Here is a 14,556-nt window from a genome sequence, read left to right on the forward strand (position 1 = left end):
TTTTCTTTTCTTTTCTTTTCTTTTCTTTTCTTTCCTTCCTTCCTTCCTTCCTTCCTTCCTTCCTTCCTTCCTTTCTTTCTTTCTTTCTTTCTTTTTGAGACAGGGTTTCTGTGTATAACAGCTCCAGCTATCCTGGAACTCTCTGTAGACCAGGCTGGCCTTGAACTCAGAGATTCACCTGCCTCTGCCTCCTGAGTGCTGGAGTTAAAGGCGTGTGTCACCATGTCTGGCACAAATCCTGCCTCTTTTTGAGCTAGAAACTCTCTCTTCCTCATCTTTTTGTGCCTGGTCCTGAGATAACATTCACAGATATCAAATAGACCTTTATATTCTAGAAAGGCAGATATACCCTCAAAACCAACCAAGCAATAAAACAAACATAAGATTTAGCCTTTTCTAGAGCAGTTCCTGGGCTGGGTTCGGGTTCACCAATACCTGGTTTTCAACAGCTACTCCCCTGTGGCAGAGAAAGCAGGAGCCACTCTAAATCAATTGAGTTATTTCAGTCTCGTCAACCAAAGAGCCCACAGTAACTTCTATAATATCCAGGAAGTAGAAAAATACACGTGCCACAGTGATTTTTGTGTGTGTAAAGTATAGTTTAGAAACAAAACAACAAAAGCAGAAGAGGCCATAGCCTCCATGGGCAATGCCAACACTGAGCCACACACACTCAAACCCAGTGAGAGGGCCCCAGGCTTCAACATGTCTGGGGATGGCAGGCAGGGAATAATGCCCTGTGTAGACCCTCAAGACAAAGAATGGAGTACCATTGGGGTTGGAAAGCTGGAAGGATTACAATCAAGATGGAGCTGTGGCCTCAGCCCCCTCTTCAGAGTCCCACACTTCAGACTGCAGATAATCAGCAAAGAGAGCCTTGGCCCTGCGCAAGACACGCCCTAAATGGTGTTTTCGCACCAGGCGGTCAAAATGCATGGCTAGCTCATTGTAATCCAGCCCATTGCGCATGATGTGATCACGGTGCTCCAGCAAGATAGCCAGGCAGAGGAAGAGCATGAATGGGTTCCCTCGGCCAAACTCCTGGGGTGGGGGAAGGCCCATTGGAGGTGGGGGTGGTAGGGACTTCCCAGGATCTCTGGGAGATCCTACATCTTGCATCAAGGGGGATCCTACAGCTATGTCACCAGAAGGAGAAGCCTCCTGGGTAGATGGAGGAGATGAAGAAGATGGGGAATCAGGCCGAGAAGAGGAGGAGAGGAGTGGGTCTGGGGAGTTTAGCAAGGGCTCAGAGAGGGACTTAGAGCTAATGAGGGTAGCTGGGTGGGCTAGTTGGACTAGAAAGTCCTTCCTGGGGCCCATGTTATCCCTGAGTTGCTGGAGACCATCCAGACTGGCTTGTCTCAGGAGACGTCCCCCACCACTGGGTCCCTGGCTAGATGTGGCTAAGTGGACAACAGCATCTTCAAAAGCACTGCTTCCTCCACCAGCAGGCCTCAGCATGTGCCTCTGACGTACTGGCCGTCCCCTGTGGCTACCAAAGCCAGTGTCTGCCACTTGGCTCGGAGGTCCAACAAGTTCCACTTCATGTTCAGGAGGGTCAGGGGGCAGTGAACTCCAGGTGACCTCTAGCATTCGGAGAGCATCATCAAAGGCAAATTCGCGCTTAAGCTCCAGCAGCAACCAGCGGTAACAGAAAAAAAGGTCATCAGCTCCTGCTTCCTGTAGGTACTGGTAGAAGTCTGGGTCAGCATGTCTCAATAGCAACTTGAGGTGGGCAAACTTGGTGGCCATGGCACGACCATCAGGATGGAAGTTGGCAGCCAGACGCTTCATGATGCCACAAAAGCATACAAAAGCATGCCCTTCATGGTCCATGACAGCAAGGATGGGCGATGCCAGGTCACTCATTCCCTGGCAGTATGATACCTGTGGATGGGTAACAGCATAGGTAGTAAGCAGGTCATGTAGGGCCCGTAGGTGTGGGCCATCCTCAGGTCCCGCGTAGTAGGGATGGGCTCTGTCTGTGCGAAGCACATCCTTGAGGACTGTGCTGCGGATGAATTCTAGGTCCTCGGGGTTCACTCGCTGGGCCCACTCGCTTTTGAGCTGCTCGTACTCGCGACTCTTTCGTTTCATGTAGTCCATCCTCTCACGGCCTGTCAGCCCATCTGGGTACACATTCAGGAGGTACCGCCATACCACCTAGCCAGAGACAAAAGGAGATGAGGCTGAGCTTCAACTAGGGAGCTGCCATACCCATGTCTCTAGTCAGCACCCACCCTGTCTCTCGTGGCCTCTGTCCTTGTGGTAGTCTGTCTTCCTGCCACTGACCTACCTGAAATAGAACCTCTGTCCTTGGAATCTCTCTACCCTACCTATGATAATGTGTTCCACTGGATGTCTCTCATGAGCCACCACAGAGTGATGAGTGACCGAGGGGGCTCACTTTTCGAAGGGAAGGCTCCACACCACCATGATAGATCCGCAAACGCAATTCTTCAGGACGGGAGAGCTGGCCTTCGTGATTCAGGTATGTGTGAAACTCAGCATCGCTCAGAGGGGGCTTGAAAGGCTTGACATCTTCCCCATATGACCAACTCAGCACCTGCTGGACCTTAGACAATGTACGGCCCACCTGGCAAGGAAGGAGGAAAAGAAGCTGCAGGTCCCTATGCAGGATAGGGCAGATGCCAACCAGCAAACTCTGGAATGGGAGTCCCAGATAGGCCTTTCCCTCCAACCCCAACTGGGGCCCCCCAGTCTCCTGAAATCACCTGAGACAGGATGGATTGTGTAAAAGGCAAGGCAGCTGTCGTCAGTGAGGAACGCTTCTCAGCCAGTAGCATATCGGATCCAATGACATCTTTGGGGCTAATTATGTCCCAGTCCTCCAGCAATGGGCCTGAGCACACAGAGTGAAGCACTATAACAACAGGTATGTGAACCCAGATCCTAAAGCCTAGCTACATGCCGGGTAATAAGCGATGTCTATTCCCTCTTCCCTGTATCATCCATATAACATTAAAAAAATCAGCTATGAATAGTTCTTACATGAGAAATGTTTCACAAAATGGCAGGGAAGTCTTTAATATTTCAATGATTTAAGTAATATTTATTGCAAGGCACTGAAGCAACGGATTAACCTTAAGAAAAAATAATATCTATTGAGCCTGGCAGTGCAGGTCTGTAATCTCAGTTACTTTGGAGGCTGAGGTAGGAAGATGGAGAGTTCAAGGCCAGTGCTTGGGCTAGGAGATTCTATCTCATTAAAAAAAAAATACTTGATGGCCTGGTGGTGCATGCCTTTAATGTCAGCACTTGGAAGGCAAAGACAGGTAGATCTCTGTGAGTTTGAGGCCAGCCTGGTCTACAAAGCACATTCCAGGACAGCCAGAGCTACACAGTAAGACCTTGTCTCAAAAAAAAAATAAATAAATAAACCTGGTGGTCAGTGAGATGGCTCAGTGAGTAAAGGCACATGCCACCAAGTCTGAGAACCCGAGTTCAATCCCATGCTACAGGTTGTCCTCTCACCTTCAGATACTCAGTTCTATGGAAATACTAGCTAGTATTCTTTTTAAAATATATTTATTTGTGAGTGTGGATGAGACAGTCCTGGGAAATCAAACCCAGGGCATCACATGTTCGATGCCAGTGCTCTACTGCTGAGCTACATCATGAGACTTCTTTAAAAAACCTTTTTTGAAACAGTATCTCATTAAGTTCCCCAGGCTGTCCCTGAACTTATTCTAGTCCAGGCAGGCCTTAAACCAACTTATGCCTTAGCTTCCCCAATACCTAAAATTAAAGGACTATAGGTGTGGATTTAATAAATCCACCCCTCTTGGATTTATTTTTTTTGATGAGGAAATAAGTCTATAGATTCTTGTTCAAGGTCCCACACCTAGTGAATGAAAGAAGTGGAGTATGAAGCCCAGGCCCAAAGTAATGTGGGATTCTCTCTGTATGCTGTGAATACCATTGCTTAATAAAGAATCTGTCTTGGGCCTGGCAGAGCAGAATAGCTGGGAGAAAGAAGGCGGAGAAACCATGTAACCCTACCAGAGACAGATGCCGGATGGAACCTTGCCAGTAAGTCGCAGCCATGTGACAATACACAGATTAAGAGAAACGGGTTAAATTAAGATGTAAGAGTTAGCCAGTAAGAAGCAAAAGCTAATAGACCAAGCAGTGATTTATTAATACAGTTTCTGTGTTGTTATTTTGGGGCTGAGCAGCCGGGAACAAACAAGTGGTGTCCTTACAACACCAAAGTCTGAGAGCATACACTCCACATCTTACATCAATAATAGTTCTTGTCACCAAAATGATAGAAGGTGCTATTACCATTCCAGTTTAACAGAAAATGACCAAAAAGGTTTGGAACAACTAGTTAGTGACCAAGATTCTATAGCCGGGAAACGCTAAATTCCTATTTCTAGGATCATAGCCTCATTAACCTTACCCCATAGCATAGACATATCTTGGAAAAAGTGTCAGTGGAAAAGTATGTTGTGTATGTTTGACAAAGGAAATCATTCTATGCTTGACCTTAGCCACTCCTGGTTCATGAACATCAGCAGAGATTTCGTTCTTCTCTATTTTTATTTCCTCTTGCAGCTTTGTTTACTATAGTTTCCTTTATTATCTTTTAATATTTTTTACAGTTTCATATGACATGTTTTTAAATTGTATCTATCTATCTATCTATCTATCTATCTATCTATCTATCTATCTATTTTATGTGCATTGGTGTTTTGCCGTGGGTGTCAGGTCCCCTGGAACTGGAATTACAGACAGTTGTGAGCTACCATCTAGGCACTGGGAATTGAACCTGAGTCTTTTTTTTATATTTATTCATTTATTATGCATTCAATATCTGCAGGCCAGAGAGGGCACCAGATCTCATTACAGATGGTTGTGAGCCACCATATGGTTGCTGGGAATTGAACTCAAGACCTTTGGAAGAGCAGGCAATGCTCTTAACCACTGAGCCATCTCTCCAGCCCCGAACCTGAGTCTTTTGGAAGAGCAGCCAGTGTTCTTAACCTCTGAGCCATCTCTACATTAGGCCCCCTTTTTCTTTTTTAAATTAAGTTTTTTAAGTTAGCATACAAAGTCATGGGCTTCATTATGACATTTCCATAAACACATATAAAAATACTTTGTTCTTATTCCTCCCCCTTCCCGCTGCCCTCCCCTATCCCCTAGCCTCCTCTTGCTGGTCTCCTGTTTCCATGTCACATGTATTCTATTATCCTCTCCCCTTCCCTTAGGAGCTCTTCCTCATCTCTCTTCTCACTTCAGATATGATGTGGCTACAGCAGCAATTGTCACCTGTGGGGTAAGTTCAAGAATCCTTTTTTTGTTTTGTTTTTCCAAGACAGGGTTTCTCTATATAGCTTTGGATCCTGTCCTGGAACTTGCTCTGTAGACCAGGCTGGCCTCACACTCACAGAGATTCATCTGCTTCTGCCTCCCGAGTGCTGGGATTAAAGGTGTGTGCCACCACCACCTGGCTCAAGAATGCTTTTTTAAATTTAAAATTAAAAATAATCTTTTTTATGTGTATGGGTTTTTGCCTGCATGTGTATCTGTGTGTCATATGCATGCCTGGTGCCCAGGAAGGCCAGAAGAGGGCATCAAGATCTCTTGGAACTAGAGTTACAGAAGGTTGTGAGCTGTCACATGGATGCTTGGAATTGAACCTGGGTCTTCTGGAAGAGCAGCCAGGGCTCTTAAACCGCTTTAGCTCCATAGAAGGCAGTCTCCAATCTAGCAAGATTTTCTTTCACTTTTCCTTTGAACTATGTGTCTTTTTGGAGTATGTGTCTTTTTGGAGGTATACACACATAAGTGTAGGTGCCTGCAGACTCAGAAGTCTTGGGGTGCCCTGGGGCTAGAGGTGGTGAGTCACTATATGTGGGTGCTGGGAAGTGAACGCAGGACCCTTGAAAGAAGAGCAAGCACTCTTTTTAAAAAGGATTTATTTTCTTTTGAATTCTGTGTACGTACGTGTGCTTGCACTGGGGTATGTGCATGTAAAGCAGAGATAACCATGGAATTCAGGAGAAGGTCTCCTATCCCCTGGAGCTGGAATTATCAGCAGCTGTGAGCCATCTGACAAGGGTGCTGGGAACCAAATTTGGGGCCTCTGGAAGAGCAATATGTTGGTCTTAACCAGTTAGTCATCTCTCTAACATCATTTTTAAATTTAAAATTACATTTATTGCCTGATGTGGTGGTGCATGCCTATATTCCCAGAACTCAGAAGGCAGAGGCCGGAGGATCTCTGTGAGTTCAAGGCCAGCCTGGTCTACAGAGTGAGTTCCAGGACAGGATCCAAAGCTACAGAGAAACCCTGTCTCAAAAACCAAAGGACAAAAAAGAATTGTAATAGCTATCAACTGGCAGCACAGTGTTGCAAAAGCTAACAACATCCAATGGTCAATTCTGTTATATGGATAATTCTATGAAGCATGTAACTACATGAAACACATCAACTTCTATTTGCTTCTGTCACTGCCGTTTGCAGGTCAATGGCACCCCTGGTCAATGGCACCCCTAAGTAGCATTTTCATGACTCATAGTCCTTTTTTCCACATAGCTAAAGGAAAAAGTCACATCTAAAGCCATTGCCTCTACATAAATATCTCTGAGGGTACAAAGCTAAGGGGCCACAAAGGAGAGGCAGAGAACCCTTCCCAGCACAGCCATTCCCTTTTTCTTCAACTGTTCAATTGCCAGTAAACTTGACCTATCCCTGCCCGCTCCCATTCCCTCAGTCCCCAAATCCAGTGTTGCCAAGCCCTGAGGCTTATATATGTAAAACACATTTCAATACCAACTCATTGTTCCTCCACCTTGTGACCCTATGTGAGCCACTACCCCAGATACCTCAGACTGCTGCTTCCTAACCAGCTCCTTTTGTGTGCCTCCCACCCCAACAGCTAGCTGCCAGTGTGGTCTAGCTAAATTATTAAAACACTTTCCAGGTAAGATGAAGGCTGTACAACTTACCAAATTAAGAAACTACTATAAAATAGAATTAAGGTTACAGGCCAGGCGGTGGTGACGCATGCCATTAATCCCAGCACTAGGGAGGCAGGAGGCAGGCGAATCTCTGTGAGTTCGAGGCCAGCCTGGTCTAAATAGAGCTAGTTCCAGGACAGGCTCCAAAGCTACAGAGAAACCCTGTCTTGGAAAACAAACAAACAAACAAAGAATTAAGGTTACATGGTTTTGGCAAAAATGTAAAAAGACCTGGAATTCAAGCTTGGGGGATCCAATATGCAAATACCAAAAAATGAAGAGAATAAAAGATCAGGTGAAGATCTTAGAATTAAACAGGCAACAAGTATAATGTAAATTTTTCTGATGTAAAGAAATGGCTCAGTGGTTAAGAGCACTGGCTGCCATTCCAGAGGACTGGGGTTAAGCACCTACATGGCAACTCACAACCATCTGTAATTCCAGTTCCAAGTAATCGGACCCCTTCTTCTGGTTTCTACAGGCACTGTACACATATGGTGCACAGATATATGCAGGCAAAACACCCATACACATGAAATAAATCTCAAAAAATTAAAAATAAACAAAACTTCAGATCATTTTAGGCAAGGTGTGGTGGCATATGCCTTTAATCTCTGCACTTAGGAGACAGAGGCAGGCAGATTGCCGAGTTTGAGGCCAGTCTGGTCTACATAGTGAGGACAATCAGGGTTGCAGCCCAGGCTGGTTTCAAACTTGCTATATACACTAGGCTGCCTGCTTCTGCCTCCTGAGTGCTGGGATTATAGACATGTATCACCAAGCCAGGCATATTATACTATACTTATCATTAAAGTATACTTCTATTTATTTAAAAATCAAAGTTTAGCAACCACCATGCATGGTAGCACATGTCCATAATCACAACACTCAGGAGATTGAAACCAAATGACTGCTTTGAGTTTGAGGTTAGCCTGGCTACACAGTGAATTAAAAGCCAGTCAGCCTAAGATATGGCAAAACCCTGTTTCAAAACAACAAAAAGAAATTCACTGTTAAGTATCTAAAAATGCATAAATATTGGGGCTGGAGAGATGGCTCAGTGGTTAAGAGCACTTGTAGAGAACCTAGGATTCAGTTCTCTGTTTCCATGTGGTGGCTTACACCTGCCTAAAACTTCAGTTCTAAGGAATCCAATGTCCTCTTCTGGCTTCCTTAGATGTCAGGCATGTGCATGGTTCACATACATACATGCAAGAATACATGTATGAGCTGGGCAGTGGTGGTGCACACCTTTAATCCCAGCACTCGGGAGGCAGAGGCAGGCGAATCTCTGTGAGTTTGAGGCCAGCCTGGTCTACAAGAACTAATTCCAGGACAGGCTCCAAAGCTACAGAGAAACCCAGTCTTGAAAAACCTAAAAAACAAAACAACACAAAAAACAAAAAAAACACATGCATGGTGGTGGTGGCACACACCTTTAATCCCAGCACTCAGGAAGCAGAGGCCAGCAGATCTCTGTGGGTTTGAGGCCAGACTGGTCTACAGAGCGAGTTCCAGGATAGTCAGGGCTGTTATACAGAGAAACCCTGTCTCAAAAAAACAAACAAACAAACAAACAAAAAAAGATGGGAATAGTAGTGTCCACCTTTAATCCCAGCACTTGGGGGGCGGGGCAGAGCCAGATGCATCTCAGTGAGTCTTGGGCCAGTCTGGTCTATATAGTGAAGCAAGTCAGGAATACATAAAGAGACCCTGTCTCAAAAACAAACAAAACCAAAATGTGAGTCTTTTTAAATATGCATTGATGTTTTTTTCCTTTTTTATTGATTTTTATTGAGCTCTACATTTTTCTCTGCTCTCCTCCCTGCCTCTCCCCTCCCCCTGTCAACCCTCCCCACATTGATGTTTTTCCATGGGTGTTGGGTATCCTGGAACTGAAGTTATAGACAGCTGTGAGCTGCCATGTGTGGTGTGGGAGAATTGTCTGTATTCTGTCAATCATGTTTTAAATAAATGCTGATTGGCCAGGCAAGAAGTATAGGTGGGTCAACCAGGCAGGAAGTAGAGGCGGGGCGATGAGAACAGAAATATTCTGGGAAGCAGGAAGCTCCCTCTGCCATTCCTGCCTAGACCACCGAAGAAGCAACATGTGAGCTGACAGCTGAAAAAGGTACTAAGCCATATGGCTAACATAGATCAGAACAATGAGTTAATATAAGCTATAAGAGTTAACAAGAAGCCTTAGCTAATGGGCCAATCAGTTTATAACCTAATGTAGACTCTGTAATTTTCTTTGGGACTTGCCGGCTGTGGGGCACCGGGTGGGACAGAAACCCCAACAAGCCAGCCCTACATTTTACACATGTGGTTGCTGGGAATTGAACCTAGGTCCTCTGGAAGAGCAGTCAGTGCTCTTAACCACTGAGTCATCTCTCCAGCTGCACAAAATCAAAACGTGAGCTCTCAGCTACTGCTTCAGCACCAAGCCTGCCTGCCACCATGATTGATGGTCATTGATTCTAACTCTGTGAAACTATAAGCACCCAGTACTTTCACTTTAATTAAAATTTTTTGATGATTCATTTTTATTTTTTATGTACATTGGTGTTTTGCTTGCATGTATATCTGTGTAAAGGTGTTGAATCCCCTGGAACTGGAGTTACAAACAGTTGTGACATGTCATGTTGGTGCTGGGAATTTAACCAAGATCCTCTGGAAGAGCCAGCCAGTGCTCTTAACTGCTGAGCCATCTCTCCAGACTCTTAATACTTTCCTTTTTAAGTTGCCTTAGTTATGGCATCTTATTATAGTAATAGAAAAATGGCTAAGAGAGACTCTATCTCAAAATTAAAAAAAAAAGAGTGGTAGATAGGTGGCTCAGAAGTAGAGTGCTTGCCTGGCATATACAAAGCCCTGGGTTCAACCCTTTAAAAAAGTTATACCTAAAACCAACCAAGAAGGCTGACGACGCTGAGGAGACAGCTCAGTGGTTAATAGGACTTGGTGCTCTTGCAGAGAACCTGGGTTCAGTTTCCAGCAGCCACATTGGGCAGCTCATAACCACCTATACTTCCAGTTCCAGGACCATGTTCCAGTCATCCCAGATACCTGCATGCACATGGTATACATATACACGTACACTCAAGCACATATACAGTCACATAAAATAATAAATATTTTGGAGGGTTTTTTTTGAGACAGGGTTTCTTTGTATAGTCCTGGTAGTCCTAGAACTCACTCAGTAGACCAGGCTGGCCTCAAACTCACAGAGATCCACCTGCCTCTGCTGCCTGAGTGCTAGGTTTAAAGAGATGCACTACCACCACCTGACTTACAAAATAATAAAAATTTTAAAATATTATTTTTATATTATATATTTTTAAATATTAAAAAAAGACTTAAAATCAAGCTGGTTGCAAAACTCAAGTCCAAGTTAATCAAAGACCTCAACATAAGTCCAGATACACTGAAACTGATAGAAGAAGTGGAAATAACCTTGAACACATTGGCATGGGAGACAACATCCTGAACAGAACACCAATAGCACAGGTACTAAAACTGACAGTTAATAAATGGGACCTCCTGAAACTGAGAAGCTTCTATAAAGCAAAGGACACTGTCAATAAGACAAAATGGCAGCCTACAGAATGGGAAAAAATCTTCACTAACCCCACATCTGACAGAGGGTTGAGCTCCAAAATATATAAAGAACTCAAGAAACTAGATATCAACAAATCAAATAATCCAATTAAAAATGGGGTACAGATCTAGACAGAATTCTCAACAGAAGATTCTCAAATGTCTCCTTCCTTCTACTTCCCACCACCATGCTCCCAATTTTGTCAGGTGATCTTGTCTGCTTCCAATTTCCAGGTGGATCTATATATGGTTTTCTTTGGGCTCACCTTATTACTTAGCTTCTCTAGGATCATGAACTATAGGCTCAATGTCCTTTGTTTATGGCTAGTATCCACTAATGAGTGAGTACATACCATATTCATATTTTTGGGTCTGGGTTATCTCACTCAGGATGGTGTTTTCTAATTTCATCCATTTGTATGCAAAATTCAAGATGTCATTTTTTTTAACCACTGAGTAGTACTCTAGTGTGTAGATGTGCCACACTTTCTTTATCCATTCTTCTGTTGAGGGGCATCTAGGTTGTTACCAGGTTCTGGATATTACAAATAACGCTGCTGTGAACATAGTTGAATAAATGCTTTTGTAGTATGATTAAGCATCTTTTGGGTATATTCCCAAGAGTGGTATTGCTGGATTCTGAGGTAGGTTGACTTCCAATTTTCTGAGAAACTGCCACACTGATTTCCAAAGTGGTTACACAAGTTTGCATTCCCACCAGCAATGGATGAGTATTCCCTTTACTCCATATCCTCGCCAGCATAAGCTATCATTAGTGTTTTTGATCTTAGCCATTCTGACAGGTGTAAGATGGTATCTCAAAGTTGTTTTGATTTACACTTCCCTGATAGCTAAGGAAGTTGAACATGACCTTAAGTATCTTTTGGCCATTTGAAATTCTTCTGTTGAGAATTCTCTGTTTAGTTCAGTACCCCATTTTTTAATTGGGTTATTTAGAATTTTAATGTCTAGTTTCTTGAGTTATTTATATATTTTGGTGATCAAACCTTTGTCTGATATGGGGTTGGTGAAGATCTTCTCCCATTCAAGTTGGTTGCCTTTTTGTCTTAATGACTGTGTCCTTTGCTTTACAGAAGCTTCTCAGTTTCAGGAGGAAGATGGGAAAAGGGGAGGGTTGGGGAGAACTTGAGGGAATGGGATAGTTGAGATAGAGAAATGACAGATAAGAGAGCAAGGAAAGAGATATTTTGATGGAGGGAGCCATTTGGGGGTTAGCAAGAAACCTGACTCTAGAAAAATTCCCAGGAATCCACAAGGATGTCCCCAGCTAAGACCCTAAGCAATAGAGAGGGTACCTGAACTGGCCTTGCCCTGATGATTATCTTTTTTTTAAATGATAATTTAATTTATTTATTATGTATAGTGTTCTGCCTGCTTGTATCCCTGCAGGCCAGAAGAGGGCACCAAATCTCATTACAGATGGTTGTGAGCCACCATGTGGTTGCTGGGAATTGAATTCAGGACCTTTGGAAGAACAAGCTCTTAGCCACTGAGCCATCTCTCCAGCCCATCTTAAATATCTTAAATATCGCCATAGAACCTTCGTCTAACAACAGATGGAAACAGAAACAGAGACCCACATTGGAGCACTGGACTGAGCTCCCAAGGTACAGTTGAAGAGCAGAAGGAGTAAGATTATGAGCAAGGAAGTCAAGACCATGAGGGGTTCACCCACTGAGACAATGTGCCTGAGCTAATGGGAGCTCACCAACTCCAGCTTGACTGGGAATGAATGATCATGGGATCAAACAAGTCCTTCTGAAGTGGTTAGCAGTTGGGGCAGACTGTGTGGCCAATGACAATGGTACTGTCATTTTTCTCTACTACATGTACTGGCTTTTTGGGATCCTACTCTCTTTGGATGTGTACTTTGCTCAACCTAGATGTAGTAAAAAGGGCCTTGGATTTTCCACAGGACAGGGTGCCTTGCCCTCTCTTAAGATTAGAGGGGGGTTGGGGGAAAGGTGTGTGGAGGGAGTGGGAGGGGAGTGGGAGGAAGGGAGGAAGTAGGAATTTGGATTGGTATTTTTTTAAAGTAATAAAATAAAATAATAATAATAAGAGGAAGAAGAAGATTCTCAAATGGCCAAGAAATACTTAAAATGTTCAACATCCTTAGCCATCAGGGAAATGCAAATCAAAACAACTCTGAGATTCCATCTTACATCTATCAGAATGACTAAGATCAAAAACACAAATGACAGCTTAAGCTGGAGAGGATGTGGGGCATGGGGAACGTTCCTCCATTGGTGGTAGAAGTGCAAACTTGTACAGCCTCATTTGGAAGCTAGAATGGCAGTTTCTCAGAAAACTGTTGAATCAATCTACCCCAAGACCTGGCTATACCACTCTTGGGCATAGATCCAAAGGCTGCTCAGTCATTCCACAAGGACAGTTGCTTGACTGTGTTCACAGCAGCTTTATTTGTAATAAACAGAATCTGGAAACAACCTACATGTTTCCCAACTGAGGAATGGATAAGGAAAATGTGATGCATTTACACAATGGAATATTATTCAGCTGTTAAAAACAATGACATTAGGAAATCTAAAGGGAAATGAAGGAAACTGGAAAAAAATCATCCTGAGTGAGGTAACAAAGACCCAGAAAGACAAACATGGTATATACTCACTCATAAGCAGATATTAGCTGTAAAGTAAAGGATAACCATGCTCTAATCCACAAACCAGAGTGGCTAGGAACAAGGAGGGCTCAATGGGGGACACCTGGACCTCCCTGGGAAGGGGAAATAGAAGAGATTTTGTGAGTGGACTGAGGGCAGGTGGGGATGGGAACAGGGGTAGAGTACTGAAAGACACTACTGGAAAGGGGTTGCATTTCGGAGTCAGGTAAAAATCTGATACCAGGGAATCTCCCATGAAGCTACAAGGGTAACGCCAGCTTAGACTCCTAGCAATAGCGGATAAGTAGCATGAACTGGCCATCTCCTGTGATCAGATTGGTACCTAGCCTAATTGCCATCAGAGAAGCTTCATCCGGCAACTGATAGAAACAGAAGCAGATCTACAACCAAACATTAGGCAGAGTTCAGGGAATGCTGCAGAAGAGCGGGAGAAAGGATTGCAGGAGCCAGAGGGGTCAAGGACACCACAAGAAAACCCACAGAATCAACTAACCTGGGCTCATGGTGGCTCACAGAGAATGAACTGACAAGGGAGCCTGCATAGGACTGATCTAGGCCCTCTGCACATGTTACAGTTGTGTAGCTTGGTCCTCTTGTGGGACTGCTAACAGCGGAAATGGGCTGGCTCCAACTCTTTTATAGGCTTTTGGTCCCTTACTTCTCATATTGGGTTGCCTTGCCCAGCCTTAATACACAGAGAGGTGCTTAGCTTTACTACAACTTGATATGCTATTTTTTTATTGATACTCATGGGAGACCTGTCTTTTCCTAAACAGCAATAGAGGAGGAGTGGATTGGTGGTGGGAACAAAGAGGGGTGGGAGCGAAGGGACTGGGAGGAGAGGAGGGAAGGGAAACTCGAGCTGGGACGTAAAACAAATAAACTCATATAAAAAATTAAGCTGGTAGAAAACATTATTTTGCGTGAGGTAACCCAGACACAGAAAGACAATTATCACGTGTACTCACTCATAGGTGGTTTTTAAGCACAAAGCAAAGAAAGACAGCCTACAAACCAGAATCCCAGAGAACTTAGACAACAACGAGGACACTAAGAGAGACTCACATAGACACTCATAGGCTATTTGAGACCAAGAGAGGGAGCAGGGAAAGGGGAAGAGAGAAAAGGAGAGGACAAAGAGGGGAGGGAGAGAAAGGAGTCAAGGAGGGAGAGGAGAACATACGAGCTATCAAGGCCAATAGTTGACAGGAAAAGTATTCTATTATACACAGATAAACAATAGGAAAATTGAAAAACACATTTAGAAATAGGCAAAAGATTTCTGCAAACACAAAACC

The 14,556-nt window shown here is 43.9% G+C and overlaps 1 protein-coding gene across 2 annotated transcripts in view; it reads right to left on the reverse strand.

The window, feature by feature from the left end:
- Positions 1-578: 578 nt before the first annotated feature.
- Tbc1d25 (TBC1 domain family member 25) overlaps positions 579-14,556 on the reverse strand; it is a 28,255-nt gene continuing 14,277 nt past the window's right edge. Inside the window, exons 1-4 of one of the 2 annotated variants that reach the window (XM_048461453.3) lie at positions 8,600-8,657; positions 2,736-2,863; positions 2,408-2,596; positions 579-2,163 (exon numbers count right to left, since the gene is read on the reverse strand). In XM_048461453.3, the coding sequence (XP_048317410.1) occupies positions 802-2,163; positions 2,408-2,596; positions 2,736-2,863; positions 8,600-8,642 (1,722 nt within the window). In that variant the 5' untranslated portion in view covers positions 8,643-8,657 and the 3' untranslated portion in view covers positions 579-801. Of the gene's footprint in view, positions 2,164-2,407; positions 2,597-2,735; positions 2,864-8,599; positions 8,658-14,556 lie in introns of those variants that run through there. The other variant, XM_048461452.2, reaches the window with a different exon arrangement.

Source organism: Myodes glareolus, chromosome X (genome assembly GCF_982192425.1).
Source record: "Myodes glareolus chromosome X, mMyoGla1.1, whole genome shotgun sequence".
Classification (NCBI taxonomy): domain Eukaryota; kingdom Metazoa; phylum Chordata; class Mammalia; order Rodentia; family Cricetidae; genus Myodes; species Myodes glareolus.